Here is a 21,987-nt window from a genome sequence, read left to right on the forward strand (position 1 = left end):
CGTTGCAATAGGCTCGACATTTGCGTCGCTATCCGCGTGACAGACCGTTGGGCGTTGGCTTTTCTCTAGTCCCGGATTGGTATCCAACTCGCTCCCCCGGCCGGCGCACATTGATAACCAAACTGCCTGACCGTTATGTAAAGGGTTTGCTGGAGTGAGGCCTCGAAGTACGCCACTTTGATCGGCGGTCTCACTTGACGTTGGGGGGGGTATTCGAGGACTTGTCGAGTTGAGAAAAGACCCTCTATACAACAATCATTCCACAGTTCCCTCTTTGAACCCAAATGACAACGAGCTACCGGGATGTAGACAATTGAAATCAGGCCATGATGACGAGATGTAACCTGGATTTAGGAGTTAACCAACATGGGTTGAGATTGGATTTGCACAAAAAATCGACTTTCCCAAATAAATCTTGCAGGCCAGCGCTGCAAGGGGTCGTGGAATGAAAACTGCGTTGACAAAAACAAAATGCTACGTGACAATCTGTCACACACGTGTCATGCTGTTCAACAGCGCACCGCCAAGAGTATTCGACCTCTGGTCGTTGAGCGTCCATCAACTAAACTTATTTTGCACGCACGCACCTCAAAAAGCAGATTATGGGCAGGCTGTGCGTGACTTGGATCAACCCTGACAGTGCCACGCGCTCATGACGATCATTCAGGGAGGCCCTTGTAGTTGACTTTGCCGATTGGAGACGAGTTTCCACTTGTAAATGACGATGGTCCACCGCTGCAGTTCAACGCTAAGAGTGCGGGCCGGAACCTCGAGGAGGATTACTGCGATGTTGCTGTGCACACTGCCGCAGAACAGCTGAGGAAGGAAAGCTCTTCGTCGACCCGCTCCGCAATGCACGTTGGTCGATGTCGAATATCATTGCCCAAACGCAGATAGACCGGACCTCCTTCGAATGTTGAGTGCAGACGAGGGTACATTGGCTAGAGCGCTGCCTGGCAGTTGGACCAGACGGGCTGCCCGCGCTACCCACACAACTGACGTGGTCCGAAGAGGAGACAAGGCACGGCGAGATACGTCTTTCTAGAAGCTGTATTGTTTTCTGGCCCCTGGCAATGAGCCTTGGCCGCTGTGGTCGGGTAAATCTGGGAGCCCCACTGACCGACAGACACAGGATGGAGATGGTCAAGATTGCTGCTGAGATGAACAGGGTGGGAATTGGACATCGAGCTACCACGATAGATGGGGTCGTGGCCGTTAGTGGTAATGCCGAATTTAGCTTCGAAGTGAGCAGTAATTCCGCTAACAGATATGAATGGGACCGAGGAGATTTCTCCTGGCAAATGCGCAGAGACCAGCAGCGGATCAGTGCAGTCCGTCGGCGACTCCAGGTGATCGGCGAATAGAACCCTCCTCTCCCCCCTCGGACCACTCTCATCAGATCAAAAGGATGGCAGATAGGCTGGGTTCACGACAATCCTGCCGATCCTGCGAATTTGGTTGTTGGAGTAAGTCCTTGGTGCAGCCAAACTTAGTTGTAAAGCCATCATCAGGCGGACCCGGGCTCGATCGTCATTTGCGGAGAATCCTGTCCTCGTCGTTCAGAGACACATGGACGTCTTCCGGCCTAAGAGAAGTGCCGTGCCAGCCAAGAAGAAAGCACTATTAGAGGGTGGGGTCCTCTTTCGAAAGTGTCGTATTGAAGTCCACAAGCGCTGCAATTGCGGCGTCGTCGTCGATCATTTGATCTGAGTAGGCTGAACTAGCCAGGCTTTGGTGGACGAATCATGTCGGTGACAAGTCGTACTTCTGATAATGTAAGCTCCAAATTACAATAAGCTGCCAGAGAGAAGAAGGGGAAGAGAAAGGAAAAGGCGGCACGTGTCATACATCGGACTTCGAACACAAAGTGATAGTGGTCGTTGAACATTATGGGGTTGGCCAATGAAGAAAGCAGGAGAATTGAAATTCTGGGGCAGAGATCGACAGAACCGAGGACGGGGGGGTTGACGATATGAGGACCCAACGGACGAGACGAAGCTTGGGGAGGGGGCTCGTTGCCATGTTTTGGGCTCCAAGCTGAGCTTCAGGGGGGGGGGGGCAAGATGTCCAGAAGACGTGACCGTAGCGCCAAGACGCCATCTCACGACCCGTGTAGATCGCCGGTTTTTTTTTACTTCTTAGGAGGAGGGGCGGTGGGTGTGCGGGTTCTTGTTCTTCTTTTTTCTTTCTTACTGCGCGCATATGCATTAGCGTTTTAACACCCACAAGCTCAGATACTCCATACCCATAGATGGGTTGCTAGTGCCGGCGCGGCTACCTCATGGCGCGTGTTCGCCCTGGTCCAGCATCTATGTGTCGTCGGAAGTTGTCCTATAACTCACACTATTAGCTTTGAGTCGGTCAACCAGCATCTGGAGGCGTGCCACCAATCCCGGAAATGGACCACCAACTTGAGCCTTACCACGGGAGCGCAACGAGGATGTTCCCGCATGCACGTGGTCCGAGGCCAGCGGCCATGGTTCTGCTTCTCCAACACTCGTCTCCGCCTGCGCGCGGGGCGTTGCATTATGTGCGACGTGGACACCCAAATATCTCAGAGCGGCGTAGAAATGGGGCACCACATGTGATGGGGGACAAGAGCCGAGAGCATGTTTCCTGCCTGCCAATGTAGGTGGTGTGCGGATTGTTGCCGAGAACTCTTGCTACCATAGGGCCAAGTGTCTGTTGGATGGTGGTGGATAGATAATAGTGAAAGAGCCGTAGAGATTGCATGGTACGAGTGCAGAGAGCACAGCACAGGTGCGTGTGATCCCGTCAGGGGATCTGATCGCTACCACCACCACGGTAATCAGCCTCATTGACATCCGCGAACCCGCAGACCTTCTCGAACTTTGCGAAATCGCTTACATATCGCAGTGCCGGTATCTCCAAAGCCCAGTTTCGAGCCCAAGGAAGCCAGGGAATGGGCGATCTTTCGGGGGAGTTGCAGGATGGGCACGAGATCATCGTGATTGTCAACCTGGTCACATGTCATGACAACCTTGATTGTATTTGCCTTTTCTTCTCCCTCTCCTCTTTCTCTCACTATGTGTGTGTGCGCAGATTGCACGACCTGGCATATTGGAGCATCAGCTATTGCCTCCCAACGAGGAAAAAAAAAAAAAGAGAAGGAAACACAAGGGAATGATGGGAATGCGGCCTGTGAGGATGGGATGGGATGGGACTAGAAGTGAGGTTTTGAAGAGTGAAGATGAGAGAAGAAAGAACAAATGATAGCATTTGATGCTGCCTGCATGCCATGACATCAGGTGGTTGTTGCTTGGTACAATGACCTGCCCATCTCCAACACGCTGCCCCTTACCAACCCCACTTACCCTTTCCAGTAGTTCTCAAGCAGTCAACTTCAAGCCTCTCTTTCGCATCTTCTAACACGGCAGGTCTTGGCCCCTCTCCAGTGCATTCACCTCACGTCATATGACCTCAAACGAAGTGTGGCCAATCCAATTCCTGTGCATTTCCAGGCTGTCTTCAATGTCCTCAGACAAGCTGATTGAGGTACTCTACATCCACCCACCTGTGCATACACACCTGCACAGTACGGCACAGTACATCAATAGATCTCGTCCACACACCTTCATTCACATCTACAAGTGGTCTTGAGAACTATAGACCTCTGTAGAATGGTAAAGATAGCAAAGATGTCACTAGCGCCCACCAGATCAATCGCTGCATAAGTTGCAGCCAGTCAGACTGGCTGAACATGAGGTCAGTTGACAGAGGATAGTACACATTGGATGGCATCTTGATCAGACCAAGGCATGATCAGATGCAACTAGAGGAAGCATTAACATCCGAAGCTTCAGATCAAGTGCAGAGATCTTCACTACTGTGTGATACAAGACAAATGACACATTAATGCCATGTTGACCATGACTTAACCCTCAAGGCCCAGGGAGAGAAGGCCTCAAGCAGTCTACCCCCTTCTTGTCATCGTCAGACTCTGCCTTTCCCAACTGGGGATGCAAAAGCGCCATGAGCCCACCCACGGGAAAACCCCCTCGTGAGGCCGGAGGTCTCGGATCACAAGGTTCTGCTTCATGCCAAGCTGCCTGGCGACAACATACTCCAGGATGCGCCTAATTCGCCTGCACCACCCCTGTCTGTTTCCTTACAGTACAGTCGATCACGCCCCCTTTGAAAACGGATCTGGAACCCGTTCTTTGGCGAAGGGGGGGGGGGGGGGTTTGTTAGGACAAGCCTCCCTAGGCGGTGCCTGGGGGGCTTTTGGCCTTACTCATCTCTGAGTCGCATCATTCATGTCAATTAACCTTGTTTTTTTGTTTATCCCTCTCACACAAGCTTATTTGATCCGGTTTGTTTGAGACTTCGTGAGCCGCGTCTCAGCAGACTCCTGACAACCTACTCCAGCACGAGCGCACAAGCAGCAATATGGGAGACCAGAGACCAAGACGTGGACCAGCCTCGCAGCCATCGTGCAATCGGCTGCACCTCAATCCCCAGGTCCATCACTTTTTAGTTGGGGTTGGGGGCGGGAAGAGGGGGGAGAGGGGGGTCCGTTCCGGTGGGCATAATTCCGCCAGGTAACTTTCCACCTGTTAATCGTGGGCGCAAGTCCTCAAGACGCTCGCACAACCCCCCTTCTATTACCTGTAGCATTTACGCCTTGTTGGTCACGATAACGCTTGGCACCCCAGTGACCCCAGAGTAACACGACTGCTTTTCTAGCTGGTGCATGCTCAAAAGAGAGAGAGAGAGAGAGAGAGAGAGAGAGAGAGAAAGAAGAAAGAGCAGGGGCTTGTTATTCACTGCGTGGACAGCGTGTACAACAATGGCGAAAACAGAAGAAAACAACGTCATCATTGCTCGGAAACCTGAAAGACACGCCTCCGTTGGACGTGGCAGCACGTCCGCAGTCCACACTTTCAGGATCCGCCCTCGAGGGTGGTTCCGTGTCCAGGAGGGAGAAACCAAGTGATGATCCATTGGTCCACTCAAGAATCAGATTGGTCAATCTTTACCAAGCGCGCGGTATGATCTGCGCAGAGAGCAGCAAGTGGTGGCTAATCGAGCCGGGTGGTGGCTCAAACGTCTAGCAACCATGCCTTGGTCAAAATGAGTTCGACAAGAGAAGCTACTGATGGAGGGGGGCCCAAATTCTGGAACGGCGAACAGCATCTCATCCGAACGCGGGGCAAAGTAGCATGTTTTGAAGTTTTGAGATGGCATATGGGGGGAGCGACGTTCGGCATAAGATCAGCTGGGCAATCCGGTCGCAGCCCCAAGCCAGGGCTGACCAGCATTGATGAAGCTCCCAAGGCGCTCTGGTCGTGGCTCGTCTCAAGAACGTGATGGACCGACTCGGGGCAACCCTGTCGTCCGAGCGACACATCCCCATAGAACTTATGGTATGAACGGGATTCCTGGTCCTCCCACAAGTGATCTCTTGTCGAGGCTGTTGGGCTCACGGCGGTAGTGAGACCGCAATGGGCAAGCTGATCCGTGGCCCATAAAATTGGCTACAATGCTCACCCTCGTTCGGGTTAGCCTTTGTGCTGGAGCCTCCCATCTAGGCATGTTCATCGCAATTTGGCGCGCCTATCTTCATTCTCGCCAAAGGCCTCATCTCGTGCCGTCCACATCTCTTTTCCACCCCGTCCGCCCTTGCCCACAGCAGAGAGCCAACACAACAACAGAGTGATCGACAGGCTGGTTACTCTGCGGGCTCGGGCAGATCCAGTTCCGCCCCGCTCCATCAGTTTTGACTCCGGGAGATCACAGCATGAAGTGGGTTGACGGATTGGCGGATAGCCGTCTGGCTCGTTGAGCAGATCCTATGCGAGTCCTTGCAGACCTTGGTTCTCTCCTGCCTTCCTCCCTCATTCTCGAGGAGCGATCTGCTGCTATGCTGTACAGCGTATAAGGGTACCTTTGTTCCATACCAATGTACCACAGTACCTTTGCATCGTGGGCTGCCAACGCGGAGCAGCAGGTAACACAGGTGGTCCACTCCACCCACACCGAGTCCTGGGTATTATGTACTGGTACACACCCACCCAGCCGCCTCGCGAGAAGAGAGAATAAAGAGAGACAAGAGAGACCACACACACACACCCAACACACACCCACCCATACCCCCTGGTACCTAAGCTTGTGGTCCACACCATCCCACAACCCTTGACCACGATCAGCCAGGGGAGAGACCGACATGGGGGCTCATGGACCGGCCCACCATGCACGAGCATCGCCAGGGATCACCCCGAGTCAGGCAAGGGCTTTGCAACGTCGAGCAGGGCGCTACGAGTTATACGGTACCGTAGTACGTTTGGTACACCTTGTCTACGGACAAGTACCTAAGATCGACGCCTTGCTGGGCAAGGTCATCTCATGTTCCCCCAAGAGGTTGGATGAGAGACCGACCCGCACAAATTTTGTGACAGCTGCTACTGCGGCACATCCGTCCAGGATCATCGTCCATCATCGTTAGCCTGATCGTCCTGTGCTCTGCTTCGGGAGATTTCATCTACATGCTCTACTACCCTTGGGGGCCCTTACCGTTCCCACATGGCACTTGTCCTCGTGGTCACCTACATAAGATATCCACCCCCTCCCACCTTCTCCCTCTAAGCACATCTGAGAGAAGAAAAAGGCTCCTCATACTCAAAGCACTTACAACTCTTGTGAATTCTCAGAATTCCCATTTCAACATCTCTCAGTCAACTGCTCGCCACACAAAAGTAATATTTAATACTCTTTTTGTGTCATCTCTTTACTATCCATCTCGCCGCCAGCATACCGTACAACTTCACCTCTGGGAGGGAAGAACATAATCATTTCAAAAGGCAAAGATGGTTACCATGATGATGTCTTACTCGGCACAACCAAACACGCATTACGGATACGGGCAACCCCAGGGACCACCCTCACCTCCTATGGACGACACCTCCAAGTGCTCGCTGCCCTCCATCTCAAATCTGCTCGGATTGGCCGACGGTGGATCACCCACCTCAGAAACCTTCCAGGCTTCGCAGCAAGGTAAGAGCCACAGCCGACAGATAACCCCCCCCCCCCCCCCGGGGTTGGGATGATGAAAGGGAAAACAAAGAATATTAACAAGAGCAAGCAGCACCATCACCTGTCTCCGACTCTCGCCCAAACTCCTCTCACTACAATGCTCCTGTCCGTTGTGGTGCTCTGCCACCAACCCCGCCCATGTCATCAGATGCCTCCTTCGACGGGTATCAGTCACCACCACCAACCAAGCCAGTGAGCCAGGTGCCGCAGAACTACTACTTCACCTCAGCACATGCGATGAGCCATGTTGAGGCTTCTGAGGCCCAACGTCAGCAGATGGTGCCTCGCATCCCAGTTCAGTCTGCCTATACCGGTCCCGCCTTTGTCTCGTCCTACATCTCAAACCCAGGGATCCCTTCTTACTACCCTACGATGCAACCCACGCCTCCACCGCAGCCCCAGGTCTCAGGTCTCTTCTACCAGCGGCCCTTGCCTCAGGTACGTGATCTATAAATTGCCCGTGATGAGAATATGAATCTAACAAGACCTTGCAGAGTTTCCCTCCCATGCCTCTCAGCGTCGCTGTGCCCTCGTCTGGGGCCAACCCATGGCAGCACCACCACTACATTTCGCCAACATCGGCAGCCTCGTTCCCTCAGTCTCAAGATCGCTATATCTGCCAGACCTGCAACAAGGCCTTCTCCCGTCCCAGCTCACTCCGCATCCACAGCCACTCGCACACCGGCGAGAAGCCTTTCAAGTGTCCCCATGCCGGGTGCGGCAAGGCCTTCAGTGTACGAAGCAACATGAAGCGACACGAGCGCGGCTGCCACAACGTTGACGGCAGCAGCTCCGGCTCACCCCCGATGTCTTGAGAGAGAGAGAGAGAGAGAGAGAGAGAGAGCGAGAGAGAGAGCGGCTTGCTGCCTGGCACCAAATCACCATTCTCTTCATCTCACACATTCGACCTTACCACCACCAACTCTCTATCTTACTATCTTACATTTGTAATGGGCGCGACTTTCTCTATCATAACGGGACACAGACGGATTCGGGATACCTCGCGGTACAATTACCTGGGCAACGGTTTTCTAAGGACATGGGGCAAACCTGGCATGATACCACAAACAAACGGATGGCGTATAAGGCGCAGCCCTCGTTTAAGGGCAAGCCCAACTTTTGATGCATTTGCACGGCGTTTCACGGTGGTAGCAGCATGGGGGGAAGGGGTTGACTTGGCCAGCAAAGAATTGTGATACTCTCTCTGGCTTGGCGGACGGGGGGGGGCTGGGAAGGAGGGGGTGTTGCAAAACAGAAAGAGAGAAAAGAAAAAGAAAAAAAACGGATCTACCCACACAAGCGGCGGGACAAAGACTACTTTGGATTTTTTTTCTTCTTTGGATTTTTGTTTACATACTATGGTTTCATTCCAAAAAGGCAAAAACTCTTGAATAGCTAGCCACTTACAATCGATCATTCACTATGATGTACACATGGTTCATCTTGCATTTCTCCCTTCCGCCCTCTAGTCCTGTTTTCCCATGATACAATCTCTAAAAGTACACAAACAAATCCTTGCGGTGCGGTTTCCGACAACTGTCCATCCCGACAACTCGCTACCGACTTTGAATGTACTGCTTCCTTTCTTTTGACAGCAACAGACCTACTACGTACTTTGCATACTTAGTACCATTCTTGGAAGTCCATGTGGATCAAAAGTAGTCTCCCGGCTTCAATGATATCCTCCATGGCCAAATACCGGTAACTTCCCATTGGGACTTTTAAATTTTTTTTTTATTTTTTTTTTGAACCCCGGCCTGGGCCCAAGGGCGCAGATCACCGGTTGGTCCAATCTCAAATCACATCACTCAATCTTACCAATGCCGGGATTCGAAGTCAGGCTGATCACTTGACCCTGCCTCGGAGGATTCTTTCCCACATGTCGACTTTCTTTCTTCCCTGGTGGGTTGGGAGCTTGGGGCAGTAGTTCCCATTCTTGGATTTTTTCCTTCCTTTCTTTCCGGGACCCCTTCCCCCTCCCCCCCTCCCCCCAAAGGAGATATTCTTCGTCTTCTTCTGTCATTACTTAGGTTGATTTTATTTTCTATTTGGCATTTGTAGAATTTCTAGCGGCACTTGCTATATTAGCGAGAAGGAAAGTTCCGTGAGCTAGTCTTGGGGTGATCGCCTGCCAATGGCCCACCCAGTAGATCATGATCGCCGGTCGAGTGTAGGTTTAAGATTCTCGTAATACAAATTCAGAACTTATTTGGGGTGGCGGGAGTTGGCCCTGCCACAATCCTCTTCCAGAGGTCAGCATCGCCGTCACCGGTTCAACAGTGGTATCGCTCGTGGTAGCCTTCTTCATTTACTTTCTATATCATTCCTCTTTGGAACCCACTTGTCTCACCGGAGGGGGGGGGGAGGGGGAGGGGCCTTATGGACCCGCAGATCTTCCTCAACAAATGCCCTTGACCCTTGACGATGGTCCCAGCATCTTCTGGCTCCCTGGGCAATCTGATAATGTGCTCGAGTGAGGACTTTGTTCCCTCGTCTCCATGCCGAGCTTGCCTGCCTGGAGGGACCCTCTCACACGCTCTCACCGTATCCCCTTCCCCCCCCCCCCCCCGCGCCAAGCCTCCTCAGATCTGGGCTGCCTTTTCGGTTATGGTTTTGGCTTGTGTGTCTACTCTCCATTGTACACAGTTGCACGGACTCTTCGCCTCAAGCCGGGCCCGTCCTCACACCCTCAGCCCCTGAGAGAAAGAGACCGTATAGTGGGCGGGCGGGCCGCAGACGTCATGTTCTCTCCTGATTTACTCCAACGGGGTCCATCATGAACCATCCTTGTAGCCACGAGCCCTTGGACCAGCAACAAGAAAAGAAGAAGAGAGAGAAGAGAGACAAAACCAAAAGGAAGAAAGAACCTCAATCTGCGAAGGCAGGGCGAACGGATGGCGTGTTGGAATAGGGTTTGGGTCTACGGCTAAAAGGGGGCAGCTGTGCGCCGCCCCATACTACCTAACTGGCCCCCCTCCCCCCATAATGAACAGCCGAAAGTGCCGCGTCCAAAACCCAAGCAGACTGCTGCTACTGTTCACAATGCCTCCTCGTGACAAGCCCAGACAAGACACATGATAACGCAGTAATGGCTATCCGGCACATATCGGCCCACTCGTGAGTGGGGAGGAAAAAGAGAGATCACCGTGGGTTGGGGATCCTTGTGACAATCGCCAACAATGTCTTTTTCCCACACGTCGGCGGCCTGCCCGGCTGGGAATGGGAGGCAGCCAAGCAGACTCATGCTGATCATCTTGGTAGAACCGTTGAGCTACTGAGCGGTGAGCCACGGATTTGCATTCGCAGCAGCAGCAGCAGCAGTAGCATAATGTAAAGGTGAGGATTTTGGATCCTTTCCTTTCTCGTGGCCCACTACTGTGGTCGGCCCCGTCTTGGTCTCCATCGTGCGGAAGCAGAGTTTTATTTTGCCCTTCTCTTTCTTACTTTACTCTTTTGCCCTTATCCCCCACCTGCCCTCCCCTCCCCTCCCTCCAGGTCAGCTGCTTCAGCTTCCGCTTAAGCTCAAGGCTGGACGGCCATGGGTTTTGGGTTTTGGGGTGGGAAACCAGGAGGAGGAGCTGCGCCCATCGTTGTATGCTCGGAGGCTGAGTCATAGTTCCTTCTTGTCCTTTAAGGTTTCAGCCTACATCGTTTTCTGTGAAATGATTTCATATTACAGACATTTGATTAGCGGCTGTGCGGGTAGAACCGTAAGTAAGCTCTGCGATAGCGCCCTGACAAGCACGTGAAGCCTTCATCCCTTTTGTTCCATCTAGACAAGTCTGAATGAAGTCCCGCGCACGGGTGTGACACCTGACCTGCTCCATCAGATAGACGGCACAAACTCTCTGACTCGACGACATGGAAGGGCAAAGACGCAAGGTTTGGGAACCGTCATCAGTAATCAAACGCCACATGTACCGTGGTAAACTACCTTTGGAAAGAGAAAGAAAAGAAAGACATTGATTAAGGAGACTAGAACTGTGAAAATCCCATGTAGATAGATAGATGGTGGATGCTTTGCAGGCCAAAGTTATCATCACCATGTGCATGAACACAGCCAAGTGGTGAAAAGTCATGACATGAGGTCCGAGGTTGCTGGTTGTTGACGGAAGTGGAGCCGCGACAGGGTGGTTCTGTTAGCACTCTACAGTGGAGTTGGGCAGGGGAATAGGTGGGGGTCGTGTTTCTGTTACCAGCTTCCTCCTGTGGTACTGGGTACCAGAGTAAAGGAACAATACAGCCCATGTTGCACAGAGCTGGGGTATCCTGTTTAGTATGCAGATCCCAAATAAGCCCTGCCAGCCCCATGCAACAGCCTTTCTGTTTGATTGCCACGAGGATGAATGAATCCTTCTTCATTTTCTTTTGCTTTCTGGCCCCTACCTCCTTAAACATTGAATCTGAGAGGCCTCAAAAGTGCAAGCCTACTTCGCCCAAAAGCCCTTTTTGGGGGAACTCTGCGACAATGCTCATACAAAGTCCATCTCTCTCTCTCTCTCTCCCTCACTCTCACTCATACTCACACATGACCGTGAACAAACAACAAAGCCGGATTTATGTTCTGCCCAGAGTGTCAAGTTCCTGTCAGACCTTCCAAGGTTGTAATAGTAAAAGAAGCAAGCGCAGGAATTTCCTACCATGTGGCGCGGTACTCCGGTACACTACAGTAGAGTTCTCTCGTGTTGGAGATTTAAGCTTAATGCTGCTAGCCCTGCCAGACCTGCGGTAAGCGCAGGGAATTTTCCCCGGGGGGTGGGCAAGGGGCTTCCAACGTCGGAGAACCCCTTCCTAACCGAAGGTAACACATTACTATGGTACATAGCATGTGCCTAAATTACTGTGTAGTAGTAGTAGTACTGTAGATCTTCCGTTGAGGCGGCCAGAGACACAGCGGTCTCGCAAAATGTTCACAGCCAGCAGCGATCGACGCATGACGAACTTGTTACTAAGGAACCCGGATCATGTGTAATATTTGAATACAACGTGGAATGGATGTACGCCATAGGCAGAGCCGCACCGCAGAGCGAGGAGAATCGGTGCGTAATAAGTACCTTCACTGATCATCATGTTTTGCCTGCGACTCTGTGTTTCAACGACCAAGTTTGTAATGCACTTGTTGAATTGCCCAGGCGAAGCAATACAAATGACTATTGCGAACTAGTTCTCGTGCTACAGGAGTACTGTCAGGTCAATAATGAACCCCAATTCTCTTTTTTTTTTTTCTTAATTGATTCTTTATTGAATCTTTTCGGGACTCTTACTGTACCATAGTGCAGGGAAGGGGAATCTCGGCTCTCGAAGAGGCTGGACGCCAAGTCCATACCAGACTCGACCTCCGGGCTTGGCATTACACTGGCTAGATCGTCGTGTGTCTCAGCATCCTTGCGGTCAGTATCAACGCCATACCCCCAAGGTCAGACGATCACCTGCCACCCGGACTGAGGTGAGGGTGTGGTAAGGGCTCAATGCCACCTGTCGTCTTGTCCTCTGGATTATGCTCCCAACGATTGGACTAGGGTTCGTCCCAGCGGCTCAGTACAGCGATCTTTCGGCATTATGACGGCTGGCTGTACCCTCCTTTGCGGACTCTGCGCTTGGCTTCTGTAGGCTGATGCAGGCCACACACACACACAGAGTCTGCTCAATGTCCTTGCATGCGACTGCAGCTTCTTAACGCCTTCTGACCCTCCAATCACCTACGCGAGGCGTCTGCTTTTGACTCGACTTTTCCGTGCAGAATGGGCGACACCAGGGTGTATGTTATCGCGGTGGTACTGTCGTCGACGAGCCCCATGTCTTATTTCGTTGAGGTGGTACCTAAACCGTCCCCCGCCCCCCCCCCCCCAAAACAACAGAGACAATGTTCAGGGACGCCTGTACATGTACCTGCCTGAACGCATGCAGCAGGCGAGAATCCATAGGGCTGTCGATGTCTCAGCCCAGTCAGGATGGCTGGGAGGCCGAGCGACCAGCGACGAGAACCAAGTCACTACACGCACGGACAAATGTTTCGTGACGGCAGCGGCAGCGGCAGCGGCGACGACGACGAGGGCAAGGAGAAGTATGTGGATGTGAGACCGCCACGAAGTTGTGTGCGCTGAGTATGCCTTGTGAGGCCTAGTGGCGATATTCTATGGGCCCTGCCCTCCATTCAGGACCTTTTGGCCAAGCATGCAGCACGATGGTACCGAAGGATGGTGCAACGGCGGCTTCTCCACGGCGCCTGGCCGACTGTAGCTTGTACTCCGACGAAGCCACAGCCTCCCTATGGCTGAGGAGCCGGACGGAAGTGGCTTGCGAGTAAGTCCTGATCCGACCACTTACTATAGTACTATACAACAAGAGTCAGTCAGACAGAACAGTCAGTCAGTCAGTCAGTCAGTCGTTCAGGCCAGCAAAGTGTGAAACTCGGCGGAAAGGCGGTCTCGACCTTGGCAGTCGAGGTCTGACGGTGACCGTGTTTCAGTCCTCCTGTTCTTGCGCCGTGTGGGCCGGTTCCAGGAGGCCAACCTTAATCAGACGTCGGGGAGGAGGGACACTGTGTATGCTGCGTATGCTGCACTCAATCGATCCTAGAGCACTTGTCTATCTGAGCCCGAACCAAGATTTGAATGTCCTTCTTCTCGGTTTCGAATTGTTCGTTGAGTCGTCGACGCACTCACTGGGTTGCTCATGTGTGCTTTCAAGTGGGGTGGGTCGTATTGCACCATTCAGGGGTTGTTACAATAATGCACGCTACCATGAGAGGTTCGAGTCAAGAATTGGTCTTGGGCCTTGGTTTGTATTTCGGCTCGTGGTATCAACATCTGAGGTAATAGGTAGTAATTGATCACAGGGAGCCAAGGTACTGGTGGATGATGGCGGTGGTGTTGTTATTATTATTGTTGTTGTTTGTCCTGACGCCAATCAACAGCTCAACAACAGGATGAACGACCAGAAATCAGGACGAAAAAGAGCCTACTGCATGTAGCCTGCGTTAGCCTTAATCTAGTCACCTTTTCTTGGACATCATGCTGCAGAATCCCCCAACCTCTTCCAGCCGCAGCGGTTAATACACCACCACTCTGCCTAGACATCATAGGATCTACAACAACATACCATGTACTATGTACATTGTGCATGATTATGGTGGTGAGAGAGATCAGACGAGAGAGACAGAGAGAGGAAGAGTCGCCGCCTCGTTTCCGCCCCTCCCACACAGCCTTCCAGAGAGGCGCCTGTCAAAATCCCAGGCACAACCTGAGACGAGACGAAAAGAATGCCAGATGTTCGGGAAGCTTTGCATCCATCCCGCCGTGCTCCGCACTCTGCTGCATACAGCCGGAGGGGGGGGATGTAAGCTTACCTCGTTTAAGCACCCTTGCCGCTGCGAGCTCCGGCGTCAAGGGTCTCACAATAAGGCCACCAAACCAAACTTGTCATTTGTAGTGCCCAGATTACAGTATGTATACCGTCCACCCTAAACCAGCCCACCTCCCCTTCGGTACCATACTTCGGATTCATCTGATGATGATGATTCTGCTGTGAGAGTTTTCACTACAGGGCTACCACTGCTTTGCTGGTCGAGGCAATGGTGGCACGGCCGCGGGGACGTTTCGAGGGACACAGGTGGAGATGACATTCTGTGACGTCTGTCTTCATCGATCGATTCCCAGGGTCCAACCCTTCTATCGTTCTCGATGAAGATCGCCACGACTTGGTTTGTGTAGCAGGGAGTAGAGCAGACACATCTCTGGAGACAAGGGCCTGTTTAGCTACCGCAAAGGCCTGGATATCTTTCCGTCAGCTCAAATAATGACTATGCCATGCTCCCTCATGCCATGATAGGTTCCCATACCCAGTCTACTTCTTCTTGGTCTTGACTCTCTGATGAGAGAATTGTGCTATACTCCATTCTCTGTTAATCCTGCGCCAATTTGGCACAAGGCGATAACCAATATGCCCTTATTGTGTGCGCTGGATCGCATCCACGTCCTGCAGCAGCCAGTTGAGCAGGTTATAACATGACGAAATAAGCTCAAAAACAAGCGTATTTCATACAAGTGCCGTCAGAGGGATCCTCGGGACGGCGAGGATCCGCGTAGATCCACCCTTAGACACCCCTCTAGGCGGCCAGCCTTTTTGGTTCATGACTATGTACTATGGTACTTTGGGCCAATGATACCCTCTCGTATACCAGGGTAGGGTTCACTCACCATCACGACGTAGGCCGCCGAAATTTTTTTTTAATTTTTTTTCTCGAGTGGTGAGACTGGGTATGTGTTGCCCCGTTGGAAAACCTTTCGGTTCGAAGGACCTGGTAGGGTCGTTTCGAGAAGCCCCAGACCTCGCCTAAATACCAGTACCCACCACCCACGGAGAAGGGGGCTTTACGATGTGTGTGTCGGTGGATCCCCCGCCTTCCGGGGGCGCCCTGCAGGCGGTCATCGGCCTATGTTGAGAATATTGGCCCGTGGCGTGGCCGGCCCTCGTTGTCCTTTTTCCTTTTCATCTCAAATTGCTGGTGGTGTCGTCTCGGCCATGGGACGGCGGGTGCGATCCCCTCTCGTGTTTCACGACCTTGATGGATGAACGATGGTGAAGATGATGATGCCCTGACTCCTCTGACGGCGGGGGGATTTTTATTTCATCCCTGTTAAGCGAAGATCAAGCTTAACGTGACCCATCCTCGCTTGCCTGGTACACACATTACTGCAGTCCATTACATGATACATGAAGATGGAAGGAGAAAGAGGAGAGGGGGGGTGTGGTGGTAGTCCACATGGTGGCGCTGGTGGAGTTCAACAGTCTGAACTGACTGCCTTGGAAAAGAGGATCCGCTTGCGCTTGGTCGAAACTAAACCTGATGTACTGGTTACCTCGCTGTTTATCCTCGTCGCAGGTCTCTGGAGCAGCTAGCCAAGACGACGGAACGACTCAATCCGTGTCGTGGGGGTGGAGAGGGTAAGGGTGGTATGCACTGCTTGGATCGACGCCCAGCACGGGAGAGCGACTGTCCAAGGGTGATCGTGGGTCTTTTCTCTCTCTCTCTCCTATCTCTCTCCTGGAGAGAGAACGAGCGGGGTGAAACTACACACCGTGATCTGTGACAAGGTCCATGGGGGCGACCGTCACAGCTCCTGTAGTTCACTCTTTCTGCGTCTGGATAGCTGGACGTCACCTATTGCAAGCCTCCGCGCTTCAGATGGACCGGCATTGAGAGGCCGAGGGATGACATATGCCCCTCGCTTGCTATCGGGACGCCTCGGTTCTCGAAGGCGGTAGCGGAGCCCCTGAAGGCCCGAGAGATGGTAGCTCAGGTACTTCCTGTACTTCCAAGGTACAAGTGAGGTTGTACATCTGGACCCCTTGCTGCGAGGATGCAGCTAAGATCAAAATGGTGTCCGCAGATATGACCGTTGGATTTGGGGCGTGACAAGATATGGAGGAAGATGATGATGTTGTCAGGGTTCATCCAATTGCTGAGCCTGTTGCCGCATCTCTGCCACTGGATGTGTTGAGATCTTGTATGTTGAGCGGGAGAAAAACAAAATGGTTGAACTTGCAATTGTGAGCAGCCTATAGAACCTGACTCCAAGCCTGTGATAAATTAGTGAGGTTAAAACAGGGCAACAGCCATACTTGGTGAAATAAGTGAATTATCTCTTCAAGCACTCCGTCTCAGTTCTGCTAAGTGATCAAACGATTATGGCAAGGAGAGCTGGTCCTGGTTGATAGCTAGGTGATCTTGAAAACAAAATAGATTCGAGGTGGAAGTCTTGGTGCATCCGACGTCAAAGAGGAGATGTGTGCAAGTGTGTATACATGCGTCTTCATGCGTATGTATGCATTTATAGTCGAAGTAGCTTCTTTGAGGATTCGACCTTTATCTGGCGAAGCTATCCAGATACCACTGGCGGAACTGCCTACTCAAGTTCCTCCACCCACGTACGTCTTCTGCTACAGTGGACGAACAGCTTGAAAAAAAAAAAAAGGCATCGTGATATTCATTACTAGTTGGGACATGTCCCTGGAAACAGCCATCAGAATTCCCGGTTCGCAAAGGAAACGGGAAAAAGAGAGAGAGAGAGAGAGACAGGTTTTGTGCCTGCTAATCATGACATCAATACAATCCTTGGTCCCCAAATTATCAAACAGATGTGATCTCTGTTCTCAGTCAGACTCCGTCACACATCTAATCTGCGAATGGTGACTTCTTCGTGGCCTAGACGGAGATATTTCGTGGCTGCTGCCTCCTTGACCCTCGTCTCGGCATCCAGCTTTTCCTTGGCCTGCCTCGCCAGCTCCTTGATGACCAGCCTGGTGCTCCTCGTGAATGTGTTGTACCACGAGGCGTGGGGCTTGCACCGCCGGCGTTCGCACATGCCGGCCGTCTCCATGTTGAGCTCCTTGCCGGCGGCCTCGGCATCCTCCTTGGCCTTCCACAACTGTTCGTCGGTAAAGCAGCCCTCGGCAGCCAGGCTGTTGCCCCTGTAGATGGCCTCACCCTGCGCCGACCTGGCGAATATGGAGAAGTCGTCAGGGCAGCCAACGACGTCCAGGCGGCAGTCGTAACCGCACACGTCTTTCTCGAAGAGGCCAGCGGTGATGGCCGCCCGGCGCCGCTCGTTCGCAAGGTCCAGCAGCTGTTGCATCTTCTTGTTCAGCACAATCTCCTCGGCCAGCGCATAGCGGTCCGAGGCGGACGTGGTCAAGAAGTCTTCTTCTTCAGGCGTGAGAACGTAGCATTGATCGACCTTGGCCCAGAAGTCGGACGGAACGTCTAGAGTGTTGTCAGTGAAGCTGTTCATCATACATAGCAGCAACGCTTGCTGTCCAGCCATAAGATCAGAAGAGGGAAGAAAGACAAAAGTGGGATCTCACCAAAAGGTATCTTGCCAACACTCCAGGGCACCTCCCCCTCGACGGAACTGGGCAGGTTAGAGCCGTCCAGCAAGCCCATAAACTGCTCCCTTGTGAATTCCGCTTCGTTGACCATGGATTTCCCCTGCTCGGGAAGTGACCGCACGAGCAGCTCCCACCACTCGTCCGCATGTCTATCACTGCAGAAGACACTGAAGTAGGTCAGCGGCTTCATGGCGCCCTTCCTCCCCGCGTACCCCTCCTCGTACATGCGCGCGGCGTTGAGACATCCCTCCAGGGAACACGTCTTCTTGTACCTGGTGACGTTGATGCCGCGATCATCAGTGCAGCTGGGACACACGTAACGCACGATGAGGGCCTCGCCGATGGTCTTATCAACACCGACACACTCCCCGTGGAACCAGTCCTCGCAAACGTCGCAGCTGATCATCCAGCGGTGGTCGTCTGGGCCGCGGCAGATGCAGTAGGGACCGTGGTCGGACTCCTCGTCGTACAAGGGCCCCTCGCTGGCGCCGTCGATATCGCTCGAAGCAGCAGTAGCAGCGAGAGGAGGGGAGGTGGGGGTCTCCCCGGGGCCGAAGCTAGACGATTTGCCGCCGCGCCCGCCGCGCCTGGAAACTGAAGTGGCCGCCCTGGTACCTCCGCGGGCGGCCCTACCGGCACGTGAGCCCCCGCGGCCTCGACGGCTTGAAGTCTTCTTGACGAGCGCCGCCGTACCTTTCTTCTTGGCGGCTCGCGCCGCGCCCGAGGGCTTCGTAGAGGGGGAGGCTGCTGCTGATGAGCCGTCCAGCTGCGAGAAGAAAGATGGAGTTCGTGATGAGCGAGGCTCGCTCTTGTTGGTGGTCGGTGTGGGGAGGCCGTCAGCCATGGGCAAATCTGGTATATCTGCCATGTCTGTCTCGCCGTCAAAACCACTGCCAGTTTCCATCTTGATGCTGGCGTCAGATATCACTGAGGCAGCGCCGCTGGGCACTGCATCCATATTTGAAGTTGAGGGCGAGTCTGCTGAGCTCTGCAGCGTGTGGGGTGAGTCAGAATAGAACCTGTTATCAGAATCCATGATGGACATGTGCCTTGCCACACGGTGTTTGAGAATGGGAAAGAACAAAATAGACAAGATGCAAATGCAGCAAGTATCAACCGCGCCAATGTACCCAAAAAATAAATACAAAGATATAAACCCTGCAGTATAGAAGAATATGTCTGACTAAGAAGAACTTGTGTCGAATTGAGCAGGAAAGGGAAGTGATGAGGGCATACACTTGGGTGATGTTGTTTGGCTCCCTTCGATGTGTTTCTTGATGGGAAGTTGAAGTTTGCGAGGCTGATTGGCTGTGCACACCTTCTCCGCCCGGGCCCGCTAAAGCTTGCAGGGGACAGGGATCAGGCGCCTTGCAGAATCAACCAGAGACCCATAAGATGGTCTGTGCACCATGCAGGTCCTTATTTTTTTTCTTCATCTTTTTGAGTTGATAGTCTGCGATCTATCAATACAAGTGCTGAAGAATAGGAAATTCTGGGACGTGTCTAACACTGAATTTCATCCTCACTCTTTTTTCCCATTCATCCTGGACATTATCACCTGATACTTCCTCTTTGTACTGTGTCTTTCTGTCTGCACCAAAAGCACACCACCATGGCCCGGTCCATAGCACCCTCGAGGGCACTGCTGCGCAGCTTCCAAGATATCTCAGCCGCAGCATCATCAACACCATCGAAATCATGTCGTCGGTTACTCTCCTCGTCACAGGGCTCCTCTTCCATACAGAGACCCACCGTTTTGCGATCGATCGCCCATTCCCAGAAGCACCAACCCCTCATCCAAAAGCGCTTCAAATACAAGTCAATTGAGGAGGCAAAGAGTCGGTACTCAGTAGGGGTATGCAGAGAGACCTCAACACCCTATGTGCACTGCTGCAAAATTAGCAGGAGGATCAAGACAGGGGAAAAGCTAACGTTAGACCGTGCTGCTATAGCCGTTCTCCTGGAAAGCAGCCGTACTGTTTGTCGCGACGGCTGCCGGCCTGATGTGGTATTTCGAGTCCGAGAAGGGGCGCATGCAAAAGAAGCGGATAGCAGAGGCGAATAAGGCGGTCGGCAAACCCAAGGTGGGAGGCTCGTTCAACCTGGTGGATCAGGATGGTAAACCCTTCACGGATGCCGACCTGAAGGGACGACACTCTCTGGTACGTCGCGGCTGCAACGTTGCGTGCTTACACAGCTTGTACATTGCCGTCCCTCGCTGACACGCGTTCTTTTCTCCCTCTACTCCAGGTCTACTTTGGCTTCACCCACTGCCCCGATATCTGTCCCGAAGAGCTCGACAAGATGGCCATCATGTACGACTACGTCGAAAAGCAAGCACCGGGCGCACTAAACGCCGTATTTGTGACGTGCGACCCTGGGCGCGATGGACCCGAGGAGCTGAAGAAGTACCTTGCCGAATTCCACCCGAAGTTTGTGGGCCTCACGGGGACGTACGACGATATCAAGGCTATGTGCAAGGCGTACAGGGTGTATTTTAGCACGCCTTCAAAAGTGGCGCCGGGACAGGACTATCTGGTGGACCACAGCATCTACTTCTACCTAATGGATCCCGAAGGCAATTTCGTGGAGGCCCTGGGACGACAACACTCGCCCGAACAGGGCGCTCAGATCATCTCGGGCCACATCAAAACGTGGGACAGTTGAAGAGAACATGGGGCAGCAAAGAGAAGAAGAAAAGAAAGATTTAAGGCGCTCTGGCTTCTCCACTCATATCACGACAGTCCGAGGAACATTGCACTGTGGGAAAAAAACAATGCATATTTATGTATATAATACGAGGGCTTTCAGATATACCCCAGATCTTGTAAGCCAAGAGGCTAAACTGCATGGGCTGTTGACATCGAAGAGGGATGCTGTTTCGAGAATAGTTGCATGTGAGGCCCTGCAGTCATAAGAGAAAAACAATCACGCAATTGGTCCAATGAAACCCTACAGCTTTGACCTAGACCTTGAGCTGCAGGGCGGCTCTTCATAAGCACGTGTACGTTGGAAAAAAGAAGGCTCCCCCCCCCCCCCCCCCTCCTTTCTCGCTCCTGGAACTCATTATGACATGCAAAGAATGATCTTCAACCTGTTCTCCCCCAGGCTCAACAAAGGTAAACAGCCAGGTTACGCACATGAGCGCTGGGGAGAACCGTAATGTAGCCGTGCTCCGTGGGGTGTTTACGTCATTTTTCGGGCCCAACCGAGCCTCACCCTCTACAGGATTAGAGCTTTCGAGCTTTGGAGGGGCTGCGCCAGGGGGCTATCGATACTGCTAATGCCCAACGATCATGACCAATTGACACATGAAGATAGAGCACACCTCTAGGGGCAAGAGAAAAAAAAAACCTTGAACCCTGTCGTGTCCCTTCGCCGTGTCATGTGCCTCGATAATTTCGCAGACGAATTGCTTCTGTTGTACCTGAGCAACCCTCTCCCAGTCCCCATAGAGCGAGTTTGTTTTTCCTTCTCATTCTACCAGCATTTTACTAACACATCAGGCTTATGACAATAGTACATACAGCCTGTTTGTGTGTATCTTGTGTGCCTATCCCTAGCTGCCGTTGCCCGGATCATAGCTTCTTTCTTATCTAACCCAGACACTTAGTCCCTGTATCACCCTCTCCAATCTACCACCTCCTCCTGCTCCTCGTTCTCTCTAGCATCGAGCTCGGTTCAATCTCGACAAGGCCTCGTTGCCCAAGCTCGAGCACAACACTACTTACAAATCACTTCAACAATGTCTACGTCCACGCCTCCCATCCTCAACGCCCATGGCCAACCCATCAGGTCCGCCCTGAAGACCGACGACGATGTCGCACGCACGCCTCCCAGCGGGCCCGTGAAGGGTAAGCATATCCCCCGAAATCTGCGAGGAGGGCTTTCTGCCTCCACTGTCTTACCAAACATCATATGATTCTCGTTCCTGCCTGTTCAACATGGCACAGCGCAAGTGCTGATTATCTGTGTTTGCCTTGGTGTCTTGCAGCGCTTCTGGGCTTTGTGAGATTGAGGTATACTCATATGGGAGATCCTCCA

At 52.6% G+C, this 21,987-nt stretch overlaps 4 protein-coding genes across 4 annotated transcripts; 2 read left to right on the plus strand and 2 right to left on the minus strand.

Moving 5' to 3' along the window:
- Positions 1–308: 308 nt before the first annotated feature.
- Positions 309–1,009, minus strand: M406DRAFT_56167 (uncharacterized protein). The gene has a single exon (XM_040924570.1). It carries the CDS (start codon positions 936–938, stop codon positions 780–782), a length of 159 nt encoding a protein of 52 aa, XP_040779536.1. The 5' UTR covers positions 939–1,009; the 3' UTR covers positions 309–779.
- A 5,818-nt stretch (positions 1,010–6,827) lies between these two features.
- On the plus strand, positions 6,828–7,868 carry M406DRAFT_327003 (uncharacterized protein; the record flags this gene model as incomplete). Its single annotated transcript, XM_040920157.1, has 3 exons — positions 6,828–7,014; positions 7,106–7,491; positions 7,548–7,868. 3 exons carry the CDS (start codon positions 6,828–6,830, stop codon positions 7,866–7,868), a joined length of 894 nt encoding a protein of 297 aa, XP_040779537.1.
- Positions 7,869–17,228: 9,360 nt separating this feature from the next.
- M406DRAFT_230964 (uncharacterized protein) lies at positions 17,229–18,652 on the minus strand (the record flags this gene model as incomplete). The annotated part of the gene is made up of 3 exons (XM_040915854.1): positions 17,229–17,818; positions 17,920–18,421; positions 18,539–18,652. Coding segments are annotated over 3 exons (1,206 nt in total), but the record flags the coding sequence as incomplete, so codon positions are not given.
- Positions 18,653–19,555: 903 nt separating this feature from the next.
- Positions 19,556–20,884, plus strand: M406DRAFT_349779 (SCO1 protein; the record flags this gene model as incomplete). The annotated part of the gene is made up of 3 exons (XM_040922503.1): positions 19,556–19,798; positions 19,896–20,105; positions 20,194–20,884. The coding sequence occupies 3 exons, from the start codon at positions 19,556–19,558 to the stop codon at positions 20,608–20,610; spliced, it is 870 nt and encodes a 289-aa protein (XP_040779539.1). The 3' UTR covers positions 20,611–20,884.
- Positions 20,885–21,987: the final 1,103 nt, after the last annotated feature.

This window comes from Cryphonectria parasitica (genome assembly GCF_011745365.1).
Source record: "Cryphonectria parasitica EP155 unplaced genomic scaffold M406scaffold_2, whole genome shotgun sequence".
NCBI classification, from domain to species: Eukaryota; Fungi; Ascomycota; class Sordariomycetes; order Diaporthales; family Cryphonectriaceae; genus Cryphonectria; species Cryphonectria parasitica.